The sequence below is a fragment of the Portunus trituberculatus genome, chromosome 18 (genome assembly GCF_017591435.1).
Source record: "Portunus trituberculatus isolate SZX2019 chromosome 18, ASM1759143v1, whole genome shotgun sequence".
Lineage (NCBI taxonomy): Eukaryota > Metazoa > Arthropoda > Malacostraca > Decapoda > Portunidae > Portunus > Portunus trituberculatus.
In genome coordinates this window covers 4,551,686-4,574,171 of record NC_059272.1, presented here as the reverse complement: position 1 = coordinate 4,574,171, position 22,486 = coordinate 4,551,686, and the positions used below count along the sequence as shown (strand labels likewise).

At 36.1% G+C, this 22,486-nt stretch overlaps 2 protein-coding genes across 5 annotated transcripts in view; both read left to right on the top strand.

The window, feature by feature from the left end:
- Window positions 1-22,486, top strand: part of LOC123505594 (sentrin-specific protease 1-like) — a 131,449-nt gene that overhangs the window by 96,027 nt on the left and 12,936 nt on the right. The window contains exons 6-7 of one of the 4 annotated variants that reach the window (XM_045257103.1): window positions 8,753-9,083; window positions 15,811-15,839. The exons of 1 other annotated variant lie outside the window; for it this stretch is intronic. In XM_045257103.1, the coding sequence (XP_045113038.1) occupies window positions 8,753-9,083; window positions 15,811-15,824 (345 nt within the window). In that variant the 3' untranslated portion in view covers window positions 15,825-15,839. Of the gene's footprint in view, window positions 1-8,752; window positions 9,084-10,074; window positions 10,274-15,810; window positions 15,840-18,293; window positions 19,479-22,486 lie in introns of those variants that run through there. 2 more of the 4 variants (XM_045257102.1, XM_045257104.1) reach the window with 2 other exon arrangements.
- Window positions 15,864-17,945, top strand: LOC123505596 (zinc finger protein 513-like). The gene is made up of 2 exons (XM_045257112.1): window positions 15,864-16,120; window positions 16,626-17,945. The coding sequence occupies exons 1-2, from the start codon at window positions 16,013-16,015 to the stop codon at window positions 16,986-16,988; spliced, it is 471 nt and encodes a 156-aa protein (XP_045113047.1). The 5' UTR covers window positions 15,864-16,012; the 3' UTR covers window positions 16,989-17,945.

Here is a 22,486-nt window from a genome sequence, read left to right as displayed (position 1 = left end):
GAAAATTACAAGACATGTAATCATTTATGTATTAATGTCTTTTCTTTTATAAATTTCATCTCTGTTAATCTGTGTAAACAAATGTTCACCTGGCATTCCTAAAGTAACTAAGGAAATTAACTAGTAAGGTACTCTTATGGTTCACTATTTGAAAAAGATGAAGTTATAAGATAAAAATGTTTAAAACTATAGTAACATGTTCCTATCACGTAAAAAAGGAAACAAGTGATCTTCTGTGAATCATTACCAGAATTTGCAACAAATTTTCATTATTTATAGTATGTATGTACTTCCTCATAAGGAACACTACTGTGTGTAGAAGGTATCAAGGGTAGGGAACCCAGCCAGTGCTCACCTCTCATTGTTTATTGGCTTGCATTTCTGTCTTTGGCCAATGACACAATAGATTCATTAGGAAGGGATGCTTTTGATCCGATTGTCTAGCTCCCATCTTTTGATACTGTCCTTTTTTTTTATCCAGACACTTGTCAGAGCAATTGTTTGGGACTAATTTGTGCAGGATAACTCAGATTTTCTCATTGAAGGAGACACTGTCCTGAAGGAAATTTCTGAACTGAAATAAAAGCAATGCCACAGTTTTTTTATGTGCTTGTTACAGCACAGAACCTTCCTCCAACATTTTTTTGCTTATCATTTACTGGATAGCCCCGAAAAAAAAATAATGCATAACGGCTGAGGCACATACATTGCAGTGTGAATGATTGGGAAACATTACTCAAAGAATGTTATTCACCCTCTTTACATATGAAACTGGAAGATAATGATTCACACTGCTCAGTTTATTTTTCTAGAAAATAGTAGAGTGGAAAGTGAATCTTTCATTTTGACATAGTTGGATATGGCCGAGGTATCCTTTATACATGAAGGGTTTTGAAAGTTGGCATGTGTGCACAAACTATTGAAAATTTAATATTCAAAGTATTGGTTTAAATCAGTGCCTTTGTTTTGTGTTTGATCTTTCTAATACTTTTCATGCATCTTTTGTTTTATAATGAACAGTTTTTGCTTTGATGTAAATGATAAAAGAGGGGCTTGAAATATTTACGTGTAATCTTATCTTATTATTTAGTTACAATAGAGTATAAACATGGTAATGACATAATGTACATACCTTCTTTGTTACTTCAAAAAGCTTTTACAAAATTTTAAGATTGTCTGTTCTGTTAGCATTCTACTGTCTAATAATGTGTACTATTTTTAAAGAAGAAAAATATATTGTACATTTTATTAATAATGCTTAATACATCTTTACCTGAAACAAGAAAATATTTACCAGGTGTAGTTCGTGAAGAAGTTTAATAAAGGCATTACTATTTTAACATAGCAAGTTTTGTGCCCAACCTGTCATTTCTAGAATCTCTCAAGATCTGAGCAATATTTACTCAGCCTTAATTTTTGTTGATGCATTGGTATAGAAAGGAGAGAAAAAAAATGTGGCTTCAGCTTGTCTCTGTGATGTGAAAAAATTCATTTTAAAGTTTATTTGATACTTTTAACAATGTATTGTGAAAATAATTAGCCTCAAATATCCTCTAAGCTTGAGGACAAGGTGAACCCTTCTTACAGGAGTCACAGGTCTCTAGGTAAGGGACAGAGAAAGTAAGATGTGCATTTCCAACAGGTGGAGTTGGAGGGTGCTACACTGAGGATGAATATGATGGAAGCACCACCTGGAGGAGCAACTTCCAGCCTCCTGCAAAATATACTCGTGTCCATATTGTGCCTACACTACTTTAGTTGATGCCAGTCTAAAGAAGCATGTTTTAACTCACACTAGGGAAAAGCCTTTCAAGTGTTCAGTATGGTCGTTCATCCTGACTACAAGGTCAAGTCTTCAGAAACACATGCGTATTCACACCGGAGAAAAGCCATTCTCTTGCACAATGTGCTCGTACAGATCAGCAAGAAAAGATACACTCACCACGCACATGTTGACTCATCGATACCAGATACCTTTCCCAAAATAGATTAAAAGTACAAAAGTGAAGAAGGTCAGTTATTATTTACTCTGGAAACATGTTGCTGACATAGGGATTAAGTTTTTTTCATACGAAACATTAAAGATGTTGGTTCTTTGATGTTGTCACTTTTAAGAGTATTATTATTATTTTATGATTTTTATGTTTGGAAAACATAATGAATGCCTCACTAATTGTTTCATTCAGCCATGCATGCAAAGCCCAAAGATTCATTATCATTACTGGGATTATATGTGACCTTCACCATAGAATATGCAGTTCGAGAAGTAAATTTTCTACAGATCAGATCAGTCTACATAAGAGTATTTAGAAAATAATAGAGTGATCTGTAATAAACCATTGAAAACATATGTGTTGTCTATACTGTACATATATGTATAGATTATTTGATTGCAAGTTTAACTTTTTTATCCCAAGGCAAATAAAGATTTCTGTATGAGTATTGCTTTCATCTTTGCAAAGTAAATCAGCTGGACATTTCCAACAGATGAGACTGGTCACTGTTGAGCCGAGGCCTAATCCAGGAACTGCTAACCCCAAGACTAACAGCCACGGTGGCTACAAGATGCACCAGTGCCCTTACTGCTCTTACTGCACTAAATACACCACTTCCTTAAGAAATCATATGCGTGTCCATACTGGAGAGAAGCCCTTCAATTGTTCATACTGCTCAGCTTCTTTTAGCAGTAAAGCAAGACTGAAGACACATACATATATTCATACTGGGGAGAAACCATTTGCCTGCTCATACTGTTCTCATCGCACATCTCGTGCAGACTCCCTGAGGATCCACATGTTAGCATTTCATTCGTCATAATTGTGTTGAAGTTGGATTTTAGCTAAAAAAAAAAAAAAAAAAAAAATGCTATGCCTTGTAGAGAAATGGAAAAAATGTAATTAGCTTACATAGAATTTTTATATTGGATATGGGATTATACATACATGTTTGTACATGTTTGTTTTATTCCAACATTTCTATTCTGTTATGTTGCCAAGAAACTTACTCTATTTTTGCTGTTTCTCATAGCCTTCATATTGCCTTTTTCAACTTTTGTATTAAAATTGAAAAAAAAAACTGTGATATCTTATCTCAGCTGCCTATCCTTACAAGGAATCTGCTTATTGTGTGTGTGTGTGTGTGTGTGTGTGTGTGTGTGTGTGTGTGTGTGTGTGTGTGTGTGTGTGTGTGTGTGTTCATGTTAATGTACAAGAGTAAAAGCATTATAAATAGTAACACAAGTTGAAAACCATAATTTTGTGTAATTTACCTCTGATGACGCATCAGTATCTTTAAAGTTTGAATATATTGTTTGTCTCTGTATCTTTTTTATGATTGTTACCCACTTTATGAAATATAGAATGCTATGCAAATACAAGAAAAAAAATATCTTTACAAATGTATGTCTTCAAAATAATGATAATGGTTCCAATTAATGCAAAATGTAATAATTATTTTTTTTATATGGTAATTTATACCACTGCCATATATTGTTTGGGATATTGATAGGATTTTTAGAGAGACATATAATTTGCTAAGGAATATTGGAGTAGCATTTCACTACATGGACAAAGAAATGATGAAGAAATTGATAAGTACTATAATAAGACCCAGATTAGAATATGCAGGAGTAGTGTGGACCCCTCATAAAAAGAAACATATGGAAGTTGGAGAGACTACAAAAAATGGCTACAAGAATGGTTCCAGAATTTGAAGGGATGACATATGAGGACTAAAGGCTATGGATCTACCAACCCTGGAACAAAGAAGGGAGAGAGGAGATCTGATACAAGTTTATAAATTGATCAACGGAATGGACTAAGTAGATAATGAGAAACTGATCCTGAGAGAAGAATATGATATTCGAAGCACAAGATTGCATAGTAAAAAGCTGAGAAAGGGAAGATGTCTGAGAGATGTTAAAAAATATAGTTTCCCACAAAGATGTATTGAGACGTGGAACAGTTTAAATGAAGTAGTGTCTGCAACGAGTGTGCATACTTGTAAAGTAAGATTGGATAAGTGTAGATATGGAGACGGGGCCACACGAGCATAAAGCCCAGGCCCTGTAAAACTACAACTAGGTAAATACACACACACACACACACACACACACACACACACACACACACACACACACACACACACACACACACACACACACACACACACACGGGACATCGTCGATGGCGGAGGTGGTCGCTGAGCTCCAGAGCAATCATCTATAATTCTACAGTTACCTAAGAGTAACCAAGGTGGGAAAGGAGCTGGTAATGTTTGTCCCGTCTCCATATAGTCATGTTAACTGTTGATTAGCAAAATAATGTCCAGTGAAGGTAAATATAAACTGTAGCCTGCGTTTGAGCCATCAGCTGGTTTGTTTACATCTGCGCAACATGGCGGCCGTGAACTCGAAAGATGAATCAGACTTCACAGGGTTTCAAGGAATAATGGAGAAGAGCGCTTATGTGAAGAAAATTCTGGAGTTAGAAGGTAAAATTGAAAAACTGTTTGAAAAGTATGAGGGCCTGGAAACGAGTTATGACAATGTAAAAAAAGACTGTGCCGATATGAAGAAGGAAAATGCAGCACTGAAAGAGGAAGTTAAGCTAATTAAAGTGAATTGCGAAAAATGTGGAGAATCTCTAGGAAAAGTGATGGAGAAGCAGGCTGAATGGAAAAAAAGTCAGGAAGTGGAAAGAAAGGAGGTAAATTACAAAGTTGCAAGTCTGGAAAAGGAAATCAAAGAGTCTGGGGAGAAAACTTTGGGCCTTGCTGAAATTATAGATCAACAGATCATAGAAGAGAAGATAGCTGAGAAAGTGGTGAAGGTTATTAAGTCAAATGAGACATTGGTGAGGGAAACTGTAGACAAAAAGAGATGTGTGGTGATATTTGGTGTGGAGGAGGATAAGACACCGAGTAAAATGGAGAGAGAAAAACATAAAAAAGGTGATAAATAATATCATTAATGTGGTGCAGGAGGAGGGAAAAGACCTAGTACAAGAAATAGAGGACTTCCATAGAATTGGAAAGTTCACAAGAGAAGGTATGAGGCCAATAAGAATCAAACTTAAGTCACAAAAGGATGTAGATGAATTGGTGGAGAAGTCATGGAGGCTAGCCCAGCAGGAAACAACAAGGAAGATTTGGTTGAGAAGAGATCTCGGTGAAAAGGAAAGAGAAATGTTAAATGAGTTGAGAAAGGAGGCTTTGAAAAAAATGAAGAGAGGACAGAAGAGGAGAAGAAAGAGTTTTTCTGGAGAATCTTGGATATGAGACTGAGGAAGTGGTTCATAACCCAGAAAAGTACAGCAAGAAAGGACTAAAGAAACTTACATATGAGCGAAATGTAATGTATTCCAACATAAATGGAGTGATATCGGGATTTTAGAACTCAACGATTACTTGAGGGACAAGAACCCAGATATTGTGGGTCTTACTGAAACAAAACTGAGAGAGGAGAAGACCTGATGATGGTTGGAGAAGGAAATATAATGTTTGGAAAAGAAATAGAGTAGGTAAGATGGGAGGAGGAGTGATGTTGCTGGTTAAAAAGATATAAAGGTGGATCAAGTGAAAAAGGTATGGGAAAGGCAGAAGTGCTAAAGATCAGAGCAGAAACTAATGAAGGAAAAAGAGGCACTACATAGTGGTGTACGTACCACCTAAGACAAATGCATGGTCAGTACAGGAATATGAAGAAATGATAAGTGATACAGGAACATGTCTGGAAGAAATGTTGGGTGGCTGTGAACGAACTATAATGATGGGAGATTTTAATTGTAAAGAGGTGTGTTGGGAGGACTGGTCAATGGAAGGATCAGAGACAACATGGGGAAATACACTATTGACACTGGCAATGGAAAATGTGTTAACTCAGTGGGTCAAAGAAGATACTAGGTTTGGAGGAGAGGGAGCATCGTCAAGACTGGACTTGGTCTTTAGTACAGAGCCAATGGTCATTGAGGAGATGAGGGTGGAGTGCCCTTTAGCAAAGAGTGATCATGCAGTTTTGGAGTTCAAGGTGATAGATGAAGAGAAATCTAGAAGAAATGAAGAATATAAAGTGGGAAGATGGAATTATGCCAAGACAGATTTTGGAAACCTAAAGAAATTCTTTCAAGAGACAAATTGGATGAAATTCAAGAGTGCTAAGGAGCAAATGAAAAGTGGAAGGAATTTATAAAAATATACAAAGAAGGTGAGAAAAATTTGTACCAATAAGACAACATAGAGAAGTTGGAAAGCAGGACTGGTTTAACGATAGATGTGAAAAGGCTAGAACAAGAAAAGAGGATGCATGGAAGAGGTGGAGAAGGAAAAGACGGATTAAGCAGTGGGAAAGTTACAAAAGAGCAAGAAATGAATATGTGTTGATTAGAAGAGAAGAAAGAAAGAAACAAGAAAAGGATATAATTGATAAATGTAAAGACCAACCAAGGCTTTTTACAGACATGTGAACAACAACATCAAAAATAGAGAAAGTATTGAAAGTTTAGAAGTAAATGGAGTATGCAGTGAAGATCCCAGGAAATGGCAGAGGCTATGAATGGATGCTTTCGGAAGGTATTCACAAAGGAGACTGCTTTTGACAAACCACTGGTAATGGAACAGAAAGGGATTATGAAGGAGTTTCAAGTAACTGTGGAGGAGATCAAGAACATGATGGGGAGTTTAGAAGTGAGAAAAGCTGTGGGACCTGATGGGGTATCAGGATGGATTTTAAGAGAATGCAGGGAGCAATTGGCAGAAAAAGTTTGTGAAGTAATTGATGCCTCATTAAGGGAAGGTGTAGTGCCCCAAGACTGGAAAAGAGCTAACATTGTCCCAATCTATAAATCAGGTAACAAGAGAGACCCATTGAACTATAGACCAGTGTCACTTACAAGTGTGGTAGCTAAGATGTGTGAGAGGGTGGTGAAGAATAGATGGACAGACTTCTTGGAGAAAAATGACATACTTTGTGAGTGTCAATTTGGTTTTAGAAAAGGGCGTTCATGCACGACAAACCTGATATGTTACTATTCGAGGGTGATAGATGTAATACAGGAAAGAGATGGTTGGGCTGATGGAATATATCTGGATTTAAAAAGGCCTTTGATAAGGTACCACACCAGAGACTGATCTGGAAACTTGAAATGGTAGGAGGAGTGCATGGCAGTTTACTAAAATGGATGGAAGACTTTTGGTAGGAAGAGAAATGAGAACAATAATTAAGGACAGACCATCAGAATGGGGATTGGTGGAGAGTGGAGTTCCACAGGGATCAGTGTTGGCACCAGTAATGTTCGCAGTCTACATAAATGACATGGTGGATGGGGTGTCCAGTTATGTGAGCCTATTTGCAGACGATGCAAAATTGTTAAGAAAAGTGAGATGTGACAAAGATTGCGAACTACTCCAGGAAGACTTGGACAGAATATGGAAATGGAGCTGTACATGGCAAATGGAGTTCAACACGACAAAATGCAAGAAAATAGAGTTTGGCAAGAGTGAAAGAAGAATCAGGAGTATGTACAAGATAGGAAATGAAGACATAAAACCAGTCATGAAGAAAAAGACCTTGGGGTGACAATTACCAATGACCTATCGCCAGAGAGACATATAAACAAAATAATTGGAGAAGTATTGAACTTATTGAGGAACATAAGAGTGGCGTTCGTATATTTAGATGAAGAAATGATGAAGAAAATAATTACTGCAATGATAAGACCGAGGCTTGAATATGCAACAATACAGTGGGCTCGAACTTAAAGAAACACATAAGGAAACTAGAGAAAGTACAGAGGGCTGCAACGAAAATGGTGCCTGACTTAAGAGATTTGACTTATGAAGACAGACTGAAAAGAATGCAACTTCCAACCCTGGAAAACAGAAGAGAAAGGGAGACCTGATAGCAATATACAGAGTGATGATTGGCATGGAAAAAATGGATAGGGAAGATCTGTGTATGTGGAATGGAAGAATGTCGAGAGGGCATGGGAAAAAACTAAAAATGGCCACTTATAGGAGAGATGTGAAAAAATATAGCTTCCCTCATAGAAGGGTGGAAGCATGGAATAGTTTAGACGTGGAAGTGGTCAACGCAAGGAATATTCATGATTTTAAGAAAAAGCTGGACATTAATAGATATGGAGACGGGACAACACGAGCATAGCTCTTTTCCCGTATGTTACAATTAGGTAAATACAATTAGGTAAATACACACACACTTTTGCTAACATTTATGGATTTTTCCTCTGCTACACCTTGTGTATATATATAATTAATTAAATGAGACAAAATTTTCTTAAGAAGAGTCCTAAACTGATTGTCTCCCAGCACTGCATCATGTTTTGTGTATCATAGAAGGCTTGTGGCAACAGAGAAGTGGATGCCATTGAGCGATCAACACTCGATGTTTTGAAAGAGGAAACAAGTAATCATTGTACTTTTTATTTATTTGACATGATTACCATATGTGAAACTGTTATCTTTCTAATGGAAAGGGGAGAAGGGAAGAGAAGGGAAAAACAAACTTATAATTAATGCCTATATAAATCATTAAAGAACTGAATGCGTATTTAAATACATTTTTTACCATGCACATACTACGTGTCTCGTTCATAAAATCTTGTAAACTAGTAACTCGCAGCATCACCAACACAGGTTTTATAATTTTGCGCTTGGATTTAAGACTTCAAAAATAAGATTTTTCTGTTTGGTGTGCAGTTTATTTAAACTTATAATTAAGATGGGAAATCCTCTACAGGTGAGGGTGAATACTGACGAACTCAGGCCTGGGAGGAGAGGAACAGCAGGAGCAGGAAAGAGCCTTCCCACATCCAGCAGGGTGTTGAAGTGTTCCTTCTGCACCTACACCACAAACGTACACACAAATCTGAAGAAACACTCACGCACACATACAGGCGAAAAACCTTATGCCTGTCCCTACTGCCCATTCAGAGCATCTCAGACAGAGAACTTAAAAAGACACATTCGTACTCACACTGGAGAAAAGCCATATGCTTGTAGTCACTGTCTGTACCGTGCTAATGAGAAGAGCAGCCTCAAGAATCACTTGTGGGTCCACCATGCCTCAGGTAAATTTAAACGGTCTTGCAGGGATTGGAGTTATAATATCTTGATTCATATGAGCAGTTATCCACCTATGTTCTTAGTGCTCTTGGTGCTAGACTAATCTGAGCTAACTCTTGAATAGATAGAGATAGGTATAAACTCTGATCAGTTTACTGTATCAAAATAATTCAGTCCCATGTTTCATGTTTGAATAATGTATTTTGAAATATCTGCAATCAAATTTGGCAGCATGATCAGAAAAGATGGAAAAATATGTAAGGAAGTAAATAGTAGTACAATTATTCACATCTATTGCTACCAGTTTGAGTATCAATATAATACATAGTGGTTCTACTCAACAAGTAAACCATTCAGTCTCTGAATGATAACACACAGATTTCAATTTTATATTTACTTACTGAATACAAGAGTGCAGTGCCAATTTTATAGGTGCTGAAGCTCTGTAGTTTAGGCCTGACAAAAGCCTCCCATTTCCTATACTGCTTCTATATGTCACACTTCGTGTTTGCATTTATTATATAATTGTCATCATAAAATAAATATGATTTTAAAGCAAATAATGAAAAATTATGTATTTCATCAATTTAAGAAGTTAAAACTACTTAATCTTTATGAAATATCAGCAGTGACAAGTTTCACAATACTGTAATTTCCATAAAGGGTCAAGCATGGTATGTTTTTGGGGATCACCTAAATTAAATTGCCTCCAAAATAACAGCAAGTCTATGGTATTTTAAAACGTAAAAAGTAACAATAATAATACCATAGGCCAAAATTCAATGATGCAGTGGTGCTGGAGGTCATAAAGGTATCAGAGCAACACTCCAGTGACCTTTGGCACCACTGCATCCTTGACTGAACACTATCTCATCAGAACTTAGTAATTATTTAGATGCATTTTGTGTGTGTGTGTGTGTGTGTGTGTGTGTGTGTGTGTGTACAAATTATTGTATGTGTGTGTGTTCTGTTTTCCTGAAAGTCATTCCTCAACAGGTGGGAATGGGCACTGGTAACAATGCACCATGGAGATTCTGGGGTGAAGAGGAGCACAGTTTCCTGCAAAGCTCAAAGTGCTGTAGGAACAATGTTCACAGCAGACACCTTGTCTTCAAAGCAGCTTATGGAAAATGAAAATGGGCACTTAGTGTTTGAGGACTGACTCAGTTTTCAGTTACAAACACTGAGACAGTACAAGTCTGTGTGAGCTATGACATTCCTTTAACATAATAAGTGATATGATAATTTTTGTTATACACTTTGATGTTGAACAAAAAATTGGAAGTAACTTGTCAGGATTGAATTTTATTATTTTTGGACTGGTGTTATTAATACTACTTTCTGTTGACAGTTTAATTTGCTTACTACTAGGGATAGGTCTTCATCCATATTAGGCATGTCATGTATGTTCTATACATATTAACTCACGAGCAAGAGCACAAGTATTATATATATATATATATATATATATATATATATATATATATATATATATATATATATATATATATACTGATTTCAGGCACTGAAATTAAAGTCCTGAAGGATTAGTGTCTTCTTTCATGGATCAGATTTCTTCCTAGTCATATTATTTGTCCCAAAACTTATGTATATTTATTTAACATTGCATCTTTATTAAAAAGAAGACAAGGCATCTACATTCCTGAGCATTGTCTCACATCAGAGCTCTTGGTTTCTAGGGAAGAGAAGATCTCTTTTTAAATATACATGCTGATATCACCCTGAGAGGGAGATAATCAACACTGCATTGAAAGTAACATTTACATTCATAAGCATTCCCTTACATCTAAGCCTCCATTTCTCTAGAGAAGAGAGAATCAATCCACAATGCACCACACTATGATAAAGTGCAGCAGCAGAACTGGTTTACCTATGCTGCATCATGACTGGCCCATGACCTTTCTCACATTGATCAGATCAGACGCAGGATACTTTCCTGTAGAGGCTTTATAACTAGGTTTACATGTTTGAATTCACAACTACTCTTTATTCATACATGAAATATACAACTACCAATTCTTCCCTCTTCTCTTACAACTAGGGTTCTCTTCATATTTTCCTCCTCTCCCTCTGACAATATTCTCTTTAACCTTAGAACTTCCAATTTAGATGGAGTTATCTTTATCATCAATAACTTTACCTCTATTCTTTCCATATGGTGAAACTATTTCTTAGAAGGTTCTCTTCTCTACCTAGTCAGTCAAATCTTGTGAAATACTTTGCCTTTTCTTATTCCACACTTGATTTTTACTTTTACTGTATGGATGCAAAATAGGAAGAAATAATTCACATGGATGTATTGCAGCTGTAACCCTCACTTGCTGTGGAGAGCAAAGGGTCAGTATAGTGGTTTGCTTTCTCACAAGGTTGTTGGTGCAGGATCTGTGATGGAATTCAAACTGAGAAACTTAATATAAGAAAACATATTATAGCATACAAAAATGCTGCTCCTCCAAAGATAAATAATATTCTTATTAATTCATTATGCCTACATTAAAAGCATGGAAGAATCATTGCCATGAAAAAGGACTCTGGAGATCTTTTGGAGTGTTTGTTGTTGTATGAGAAATCAATCAGCTTCATTTAATTTGTGGATAACATTTGATAAGATTTGAAAAGAATAAGTACACTTAATGGAAAATAGACTCTGAATCCTAAATAAATACATCTTTGAATCAGCTGGGCATTCTCTACAGGTGGGTGCTGAGAGTGGTGGCTGGCGAGGACCCACTGGGACCGGGCGGGGCTCAGTCAACAGACACAAGAGTCACCAATGCCAGTATTGTTCCTACACTACCAGTTTTACCACTAATCTCCAAAACCATGAGCGAACACACACTGGCGAGAGGCCTTATTCATGCTCTTATTGTTCACTAAGTTTCACTCAGAAAGGAAGTTTGCGTTCACATATACTGACTCACACTGGTGAGAAACCTTTTCCTTGTCCTTACTGCACTTATAGATCTTCAAGGAAAACCACACTAAGGGCCCATGTGTGTGCACACCACTCCCTGATGTCTTAGTGTTGATATCACTTCAGAATTTTTGTTATGTTTTTCCATGAAGTTCTACAAGATATTGCAATTTCTCTTTGTTCTCTATTTGTTTATGTTTTCTTTGCTACCATAAATTTTATGTTTACTGAATGAGTTTTGTTGTGCATCTGGTTTGCATTAACACGTATTTCCATTGATCTGCCGGAATTAAGTAGACATGCCATGTATTGTGTAAGTGATCTTATGTAAATAGTATTGGAAAAAACATGGGTGGTTCATAAATGAAGATTCAAAAAGAGACATTGATCTAGTACTGTAAATATATATGTACTACACTTTATATATATATATATATATATATATATATATATATATATATATATATATATATATATATATATATATATATATATATATATAAATACATACATACATGGCTATAATAATGAGTCTTGCACTATGTGATAGATATGATTTAGGATTCACAAGTAGGAACATGTTGTGTGTGTGTGTGTGTGTGTGTGTGTGTGTGTGTGTGTGTGTGTGTGTGTGTGTGTGTGTGTGTGTGTGTATATATATATATATATATATATATATATATATATATATATATATATATATATATATATATATATATATATATATATATATATTTCCATTTATCTGTGATTCGTGAATGGTATTTAAAAGAACAATAAGAAAATCAGAAATTAAGATAAAATAGAACAAAATACATATAGTATATATTTTTGTTATATATGTGAAAAAAAAATTTGTCTTTTTCCCTTAGCATAGCTTTCTTAAAAGAACAAAATGCATTACAAGCCCATCTACATAACATATAAAAGTGGTAATCTATCACACTGTACATACTGTATAATGTTATGGAGCTGCAGAACTCTCTCAGCTTCATTCTATGGAAATAAGATGTGCAATCCTGTTTTGAACATGATCATATTAGTAAATATTTCAGTATTTATGGAACTAAAAAATTAGATTGATTTAATTAGAAGTTTTGGTGAAAGAGGATTATAGATATATTTTGTGTTATCATCAAGTACTGTACATAGTGATTTTATATGGTACCTATGTATGTAGTATTGGACTTATGTTTAGAAACTGAATCCATATTTTTGTATGAAATTGTTACCCTGCATTTAGATAGAATTTTATGCCAGACTGTACATGATTTGTAAAATTCTTGTCAATTGTTCATTAAGATTCATTTAAATGACAGCCATTTCTTTCAACAAACATTTAATTGGCTCTCTCATTATGAATAAAATGTAAGGTCTGTAAAAATTTTGGCCGTGGATTTTTAATATGAATATATAAATATATGTAAATGAAATGTCACAAAAAATAAACATTTATTGACATCCTTGCATTGTATTATAAAATTTGTATTCTTAACATGAATTTGAGACTTTATGGCAACCAATATTTCAGAAAGCTTTGATTTAAAGTTTGGCAAAGTAATTTTTGTAATTAGAATTAGAATCTTACCACAGTAAAGCAGGGGAACTTTATTATTATTATTATTATTATTATTATTATTATTATTATTATTATTATTATTATTATTATTATTATTATTATTATTATTATTATTATTATTATTATTATTATTATTATTATTATGATTATCAAAGTTCAACTGCTGTACCATCTTATGCAATTGTGTCCTGAATATCTATTGTTGTGACTTAATGTATCCTAAAGAAGATTGTTTTCATTGAGCCTGAGAGGTGATGGGAACAGCAGGTGAAGGAGAAGATTCATGCAGGAATGTAGGGTATGAGGGGTATGAGAGCCAAGAATATATTATGAAATGAAGAGTTGCTTTTACCTCTCTAATACAATCAGCACAATAATTAATGGTGGCCCATACAGAGAGAACAGTCCAATAAAGGGCTCACTTGATCATTGTAGTTGTATGTCAGTCTAAGTAGTACTCCTAAATATGCATTGTACACATAATTATTTAAATGTTTGATTTTAAAGTTACCTACTGTGTACAGAAACATGTTTATTTCCTTTATTTTATTTCACCACAAAGAATGGCTAATGAGTGGTAGCATGCCTTCACAATCAATAACCACACTTGACAAAAGTGCTGTGGTTAACATGCTAAGATCTAAATGCTTCAGACTAAGTTAAGCACTATTAACACTAGCTCTTTCTGACACCAGAAAATAGTGCTTTTCACATCACCAGTGGATGGTGCATTTACCTTGTTGCAGTGGCTTAGTTGTATTGTACAAGATCTTAGGTGAGGCATATGTGTCCTGTCTCCATATCTATAGTTAACCAATTTCACTTTAAATTTGCTCACTTACAGCTGTTACCATCTCCTCAATTAAACCATCCCAGAGTTTGATGCATTGATACAGGAAACTATATTTCTTGATGTCACTGAGACATTTACTTTTCTTAATCTTTTTTGTTTGTTCTTGTGTACATCTTGTTCCCTCATCCCTGTGCATGTCCAAAACTTGTCTGTTTGCCTTTTTTCATATGGTTTACTAATTTGTGTATTTATCAAGTTTTCCCTTCCCTTCTCTCTTTAATGTTGTCAATCTCTTTTCTTCCAGTCACTCATCTTAAGTCTTTTCTTTCAATTCTGGCTCGATCTTATTTGCTGTCTTGTGTATGCTGGTGTGTGTGTGTGTGTGTGTGTGTGTGTGTGTGTGTGTGTGTGTGTGTGTGTGAATATATATTGGTTTGAAACTGTCATATCCTTTTTACCTTGTATACAGCTTTCTTTGCACCCTTCCTTCACCTTAAATTACTGTTCATGTGTTGTTCCTTCTCTTGCCTTCATGACTTGGTTTTTCTGGCCTTCATACCAGGCGACCAGAGAAAAATCATAATGCTGTGTTTGTAGCAAGAGCAGCACTTTTTAAGGGTAATTTGCTGTACATACTTATATGTATTCTGAAACATAATATTCATGGCTATGACTACAAGTCAATGCTTTGCTTGATTAGATTCACTTAAGGGCATTTAAATATCACACAATTAAGGGGAAAAAGTAACAGAGATTCACCAGACTGACTCAGTATAATCTATCACTTCTACAAATGTATGATACTGTAAACACCTGTAAAATTGAATTAGCTGTTACTGTGATTATGATTTTTGTAGCTGCTTGCTGAACCTCCACCACATTTGAAACCAGTTACTTTCTTAGTTAGAACTGTGAGAGGCTGTATAATTGTCTGGTGTTTTTCCAACAAGTAAAATACCATTTTGTTCCCTTGGGAACATGAAGAATTTGTTATAAAGGAGTCACAGATTCCTTACCAGTGAATGGTTTAATTAACAAACAGAGTATAATGCTGATATTTCCACTTATTTGGAATAATGAAGTAAGCTTTCATCATTAGCATTATTTTGAATATGAGTGACTGGCAAAATTCAGTTCTGAGTTTGCAGGACTTTTCGGATAACATATGAACATCAGATGTTATGTATTTTGTAAAGAATATACAGAGTAAATTTTTATTATAACCCTTACTTCCATTATTTATTTATGAAGACGCTAATTAATATTTTTTATTTAGTTGATTTAAAAGGCAGTGGCAACTTTGTATATTCCATTTTGTTGCTGTCTTAGAGAGCAAGTAGGTGTCAGCTTGTGAGTGGTGTATCTGCCATAATGTTATGATGCTTTGCTGTGATTTGTATTGAGACCGGTGGGCCTCCCCTACAGGTGGGCCAGGATAAGAGAGGAAGTACATCAGGGGCAGAGAAGATGGTCTCTTCAGTCAAGCCTCATCAGTGTCCCTACTGTGCCTACATCACTTCCAATTATGCTCACCTCATGAGACATGTCCGCATCCACACTGGGGAAAAGCCCTATGCTTGTCCCTACTGTCCATTCCGGGCTGCACAGAAGGATAACCTAAAGAGGCATGTTCGTACTCACACTGGGGAGAAGCCCTTTGCCTGTGATCATTGTCCCTACACCTTCTCTGAGAAGAGCAACCTCAAGAATCATATGCGAAGTCACCATAGTTAAGGTATTTTGAAAGCAATGCATAAATTAATATATTTTCTTTGTAATATATATTATACAAGTGAATGTTTTAAGTTCCTGTGCTGATAGACTACACTAATGATCCTACTCCTGTAGTGTTTGATCATGTATGGCTGCGACAGGTATTTGAACTTGAAGACCTTAGAACTGAATTGTAATGATGAAGTAAAAAACATGTTCTTGATTTTCCCATATTAGGCCAATACTGTCTGTAATTATTACAGTTGCAGCAACTTTACATACACTTTGTGAAGTAAAGCATTATTCTGTATATAGTCCAGTTATTTTCTTTGGATACCTATCTGAGAACATTTTTCTTACAGTTTACACAAGGAGAAATTAAAAAGAAACATTAATGCATTATTATGATGAATGGAGAGTTGGTCTTTTGAGGTGTGAAAGCTGCACGTGTAGTCCACAAGCTGCCACACCTAACTAACGATTGCTGTAAACACTATGCCCATGAGTAAGCCCGACGTCCCCAACAGGTGAGAGTGGAAGGTCAGAGGCTGAGGACGCACAGGAGTGGACAGTCGGGAGGCCAGAGGAGCCACGGCGCCTCCATGAAGGTGCACCAATGTGATCACTGCCCTTATTCAACTGTAGTCAAGTCCAACCTGATAAGACATGTGAGGAGTCACACTGGGGAGAAGCCCTTTTCGTGCCCTCAGTGTGTATACACAACTACAATTAAGGACAACTTGAAGCGACACGTCCTTACACACACTGGAGAGAAGCCCTTTGCTTGTCCCTTGTGTTCCTACCGCTCCATACAGAAGATCCACCTCACCTCGCACCTCCGGACACATTGCAACAGTGCCGGTGATGCTTTTTTCAATAATGCACAGTGATATGTACTAAGTCATTCCTTGTGAAAGGTGCAAACTTTCTTTTGCCGATACTATTTAGGTCTATGTGATGTGATTTTTTTTCCATTTCCAATGAGATAGAAGATATATATAATTACATAGTATTATGTATATGTACAACTATAGAGGTATTTTCAGTCAGTGTCATTTAGATTTAGTTATATATAAACCATAAACGTTACCTTTTTTGGAAGAACACTTTGAAAATATTATTATACAAAGAAAAATTTTATTCCATTGTTTGTCTGTAGTAATGACAGAATTAAGAATTACTCCCAAGTTGGAATGTCTCAACAACATTCACTCTCCTCAACTGCCACGGTGCTGTGCTGTGCAGCTCTGACTGCCAGCACCTGTGCTTGAACCTTCATGATGGATCCTCACCCTCCTCCTCCCTCTTCTCTCTCTCTCTCTCTCTCTCTCTCTCTCTCTCTCTCTCTCTCTCTCTCTCTCTCTCTCTCTCTCTCTCTCTCTCTCTCTCTCTCTCTCTCTCTCTCTCTCTCTCTCTCTCCTTTTTTTTCCAGATGAAAATGGCTTTCACTACAGTAATTAAGACATTTCATCTTAATTTATGTAATCTTCTGTTTCACTGAGTATTATATGCTTTTGTAGAACAATTTCTGCATTTGTCATTGAGCCAAGCTCAGCAACCCACTCCATTATTCACTACTCTCTTTCAATTAGTCTGTGTGTGGATCAACTCTTTTCTAAAGTGATATATTGTAAGGCTTGTACCCAAGTGGATGTTAGCAGTTTGTATGCGTAGTTATGTGTATGTACTATGTTATTGTGCATGGTATATAATATATATATTTATTATCTAAAATATATTTTTGTTTACAATTTCCAGTACTAGTGATGTAATATTGTATATGCATACCTGAATAGATAAATTTTGCATAAAATGAATTCTTGTATGGCAATAAAACATGAACTTAGTACATGGTGCTCTTTTATCAAATCTTGGCATGTAAATGTGTCACTAATCCTTCACAATTCCCAAGTGTGTCACTGTGGACCCAGTTTCATTGCAAGTCTGAGAAGCTAAAAATTTAAGTTCACCTGTGTATATAGTATGGAGAGGCACACCATGCTCAAGGCTGCTGGCAGGTGGCAAATAAACTAAGAGTGAACAGATATATTTTACATTTTAATTTTATTCATACTTATTTTCTTCAACAAACATGCATGGAATAAAAAACAAAATTGAAATATTCAAGCACAATTGGATTAAATGTTGAAGAGTTAAAAGTATCAGACTTTAATGCAATTGGGTATCCTCTACAGGTGTCGGTCTGCAGAAAGGCGGCGGTGCCGGACAGTCCTGTAGTGCGAGTGGAATCAAGTCACTCCTCCAGCAGCAGACAAACCACCAGCTACAAATGCCCCCACTGTGACCGCACCATGCCCCAGGTGTCTGCCATGATGCACCACATTCGATCACACACGGGCGAGAAGCCCTTTGCATGTCCTTACTGTCCCTACCGATCTGCACAGAAAGCAAACCTTAAGACCCACATACGAATCCACACTGGGGAGAAGCCTTTCGCGTGTAATCTTTGTTCTTTTCGGGCAATTCAGAAGATCCATTTGAAGAAGCACATGGCAAAACATCATTCCTGATGTGAATAAGCTGTCTAAAGTTTCAACTCTCCATACAACACAGTAATTGTATACAAGTAGTAATACTTCTTGGATTAAATAGGATAACATCTGTGCGTACTTGTAAATTCTAATCAAGAACCACGAGGAATTAGGGATAATTAAAGATTTCAAAGTAGCAGTAGTCTTTTACATCAGCTCAGTAAGAGAAGCAAATGTCAAAAGATGTTAATATCATAAGCTCCTTATTGATAATTTTATTTTTTGTTATTTAGCTATTCATCTATTTTACTGTCATTTCTATTTTTGTACAGTAGCATTATTTGTTGCAGTGCTCTGCATTTCTATGATAACTAATGACTTACAAAAATAACCTGTTAAGAGAAGGCCAGTACCTCCAATTGAAAATTTAAAAAAAGAAATTCCTTAAGTGCATTATAAATATATATACATATTTGATATGTATGACCATTATGGTACATAATAAACACATGTTGGGCATTGTTATACATGTTTGGTAATTAATTACCAAACCCAAATTAGATTTCCAAAGAATGGAGGCATCATTTGGTTGTTCTGTACATGCCAGCCAGCTGTGCAACATGAGACATTACCATTGTTACTTTGAGTTAAACAGTGTTCAAAACAAAAATTTCCTATGTACTATTTGCTTCTTCAGTGCCATTAATAGTAATTTCTTGTACATGATTTGGATTTTTATATAATCAGTCTGACTTTTACTATGACTGATACATAGATAGAGAAGTATCTAAACCACTCATTCCTGATCATGATATTCATAAGTAGAGATTTTCATATCAATATTTAGATGTTCATTTTGAAATTACAAAAATAAAATTTGTAGTGACTGTTGACTTGCTTGATTTACCAATACAGCATTCTTTCTTATGTGATGATTTCTTTCAGTACTGAAATTATGCCAAGAATGTAAGAGTGTGTTGATGTATGATGTATCAAAACCCACTATCATGTGATCATTTTTCAGTGCAAGGAAATAATGGAATGCATGTGATCAAGCCTTGACACATATGCGTGGAATATGGTGGTGGGAGGAAACACTAGAGGAAGCAGAGGTACTTTGTTACTGTGTCAGCCTGTGTCTCTCCTCATTCACATGAAAAAGCATCTACGACTTTACTATTTGGGGGGAGGTGCATGTCTGCCAGGTGATGTTGAGACAAGAAAACACAGAAGTGACTCCCTGCAGTCTTACACCACACACTGAACTTAAAACTATGAATCATAACAGAAAAGTCCAATGGTTCCTCTCAATATTCAGCATGCAAAGAGGTCCATAGAGAGAGGTAGGAATGCCTTTATTGGCTGTACTTTTATATTTTTATTACTATTATTTTGGTTTTAGTGACTGACGAACTTGGAGACTGCCTTGCAAATTCAAACCTGCAGCAATCCTCATAGTGGTACAAAAGATTCCTCCATGATAAATCCACTGATTCTTTTGGTGGCTGCACATTAGTATTTGTTTATATATTAAAGTATCCATAAAGTGAAAATGTAATAATGAAAGTGGAAGAAATTCAAAAAAAGCTGCAGAAAGCCAAGAGTATTTGAAGAGAGCAATACATGTTCAGTTGTTCCTTACTGACTACAGCCAAAATTATCAGAGAGTGACTTGCTGTACAGTACTTCTATATAGATTCTATTCCTACAATCTGGACTACAAGGGAACATGAAGGCATTGGACAATTTTCTCATCAGAAGAAATTAAGTAATTTTAAATGTTTTCTCTTCCATTGAGGTTCCTAGAGACTTGTTGTCTTAGATCAGCATTCATTAAGTAGGGGGACAGAAGCTGCATAATCGTATCTTTGGGGTGGAGGGAAATACTGCTGTACATTGTGAGTGTTCCTCAAGAGAGACACAAATGTCTGGAAAGAATTCTTTTTGACAGCTGCACTTTTCATTTGATAACCTTTAATATCTTCATTAACTGTGCTTGTGTATTTTAGCATAGTGTGTAAGAGCACTGAATTTATTCTAGAGTACTGATATTCTTCATATTTTGTTTCAGGAGTGTCTTTTCTTTTTTTATTATTATTATTTTTCTTGGTTTATCAGGGTGGGGATGGAACTTCCAAGTGAAGTACCATGAAGAATGAACAAAATGGTAGATTATAGTTCCATGTTACAACATCTTTGTAGTAATGTAGCAACTTTAGTCTGAAGGCCAGAATTTATAGGTTGCTGGGCTGCTGGACCTGAGTCACTACCAGGCATTCTGGGGTCCAAAAAAGTTAAAAGAAGAGGAAAAAATTTAATCTTATTGCAAAGATGGTTGTCACAATATTGTCTTTGAACAACAAAAATATTTTATTTTGCAAGATGTTATGAGAGAGAGAGAGAGAGAGAGATAGAGAGAGAGAGAGAGAGAGAGAGAGAGAGAGAGAGAGAGAGAGAGAGAGAGAGAGAGAGAGAGAATGTGTGTATTTACCTAGCTTTAGTTCTACAGGGCCTAGGCATTACGCTTGTGTGGCCCCATCTCCATATTTACATTTGTCCAACTTTTCTTTAAAGCTATCCACACTCCTTGCTGACACGGCACCTTCACTCAGGCTTCTATACTTCTTTGTGGAAAGTTGAATTTTTCCACATCCTTGCAGCATCTTCCCATCCTCAAGTTTTTACTATGACATCTTATGCTTCTACTGGTGACTTCATCTCTTAGTAACAGCTCCTCGTTATCTACTACAACCATTCTATTCAGTAGTTTGTAAACCTGTATTAGGTCCCCCCTCTCTCTTCTTTGCTCCAGTGTTGGTAGATCCAAAGCCCTCAGTCTTTCCTTGTACATCATCCCTCTTAGCTCTGATACTATCTTTGTTGCCATCCTTTGGAGTCTCTCCAATTTCCATACTTGTTTCTTTTTGTGTGGGGACCACACCATCTCTGCATACTCTAATCTAGGTCTTATCACAATGGATATCAGTTTCTTCATCATATCTTAATCCATGTAGTGGAAAGCCGATCTGATGTTTCTTACCAAGTTGTATGTCTTGCCAAATACGTATTTTGTCCACAAGGCTATCCTGTTGATTATTCTCTTGTATAGTCACTCCTAGGTCTCTTTTCTTGTTAACTTTCTTCAGTTGTACACTATCTCCCATCTCATAAATCCCCTCCAGCCATCTTCCACTCCTTCCCAATTTCATAACATGACTTTTATCCACATTGAATTCCATCTCCCACTTCCTACTCCACCTCCAGATCTTGTTAAGGTCCTCCTGTAATATCTCGCAGTCCTTGTTTTTTATTTGTCCGAGTAGCTTGGCATCATCTGCAAATAGATTCATGTAACTGTTTACTCCCTCTGGCATGTCATTTATGTATACAAGAAAAAGTATAGGTGCCAACACTGATCCTTGTGGCACTCTGCTCTCTACTGTTCTCCACTCTGATTTAGTATCCTTTACTACCGTTCTCATCTCCCTTCCTCTTAGGTAATTCTCCATCCTTTCTAATACCTTCCCCTGCAATCCTCCCTTATTCTTTAACTTCCATAGCAGTCTTTTTTAGATCCAGGTATATACAGTCAACACATCCATCTCCTGAATTATGTGTACTGCTCTAGAGTAAAAACTCAGCAAGTTTGTTACACAAGAGCGGCCCTTTCTTAAACCAAATTGTCTGTCTGAGATTAACTTGTTATCTTCTAAAAACACAATCCATTGTTTCTATATCACTCTCTCACACATCTTGCACACCACACTGGTTAGTGACACCAGTCTATAGTTTAAGGCTTCCTCCTTCCCACCACTCTTATATATGGGGACCACTTTGGCCCTTTTCCATTCCACCAGTACAGTGCCACTTTCTGTTGAGCATTTTATGATGTTGTG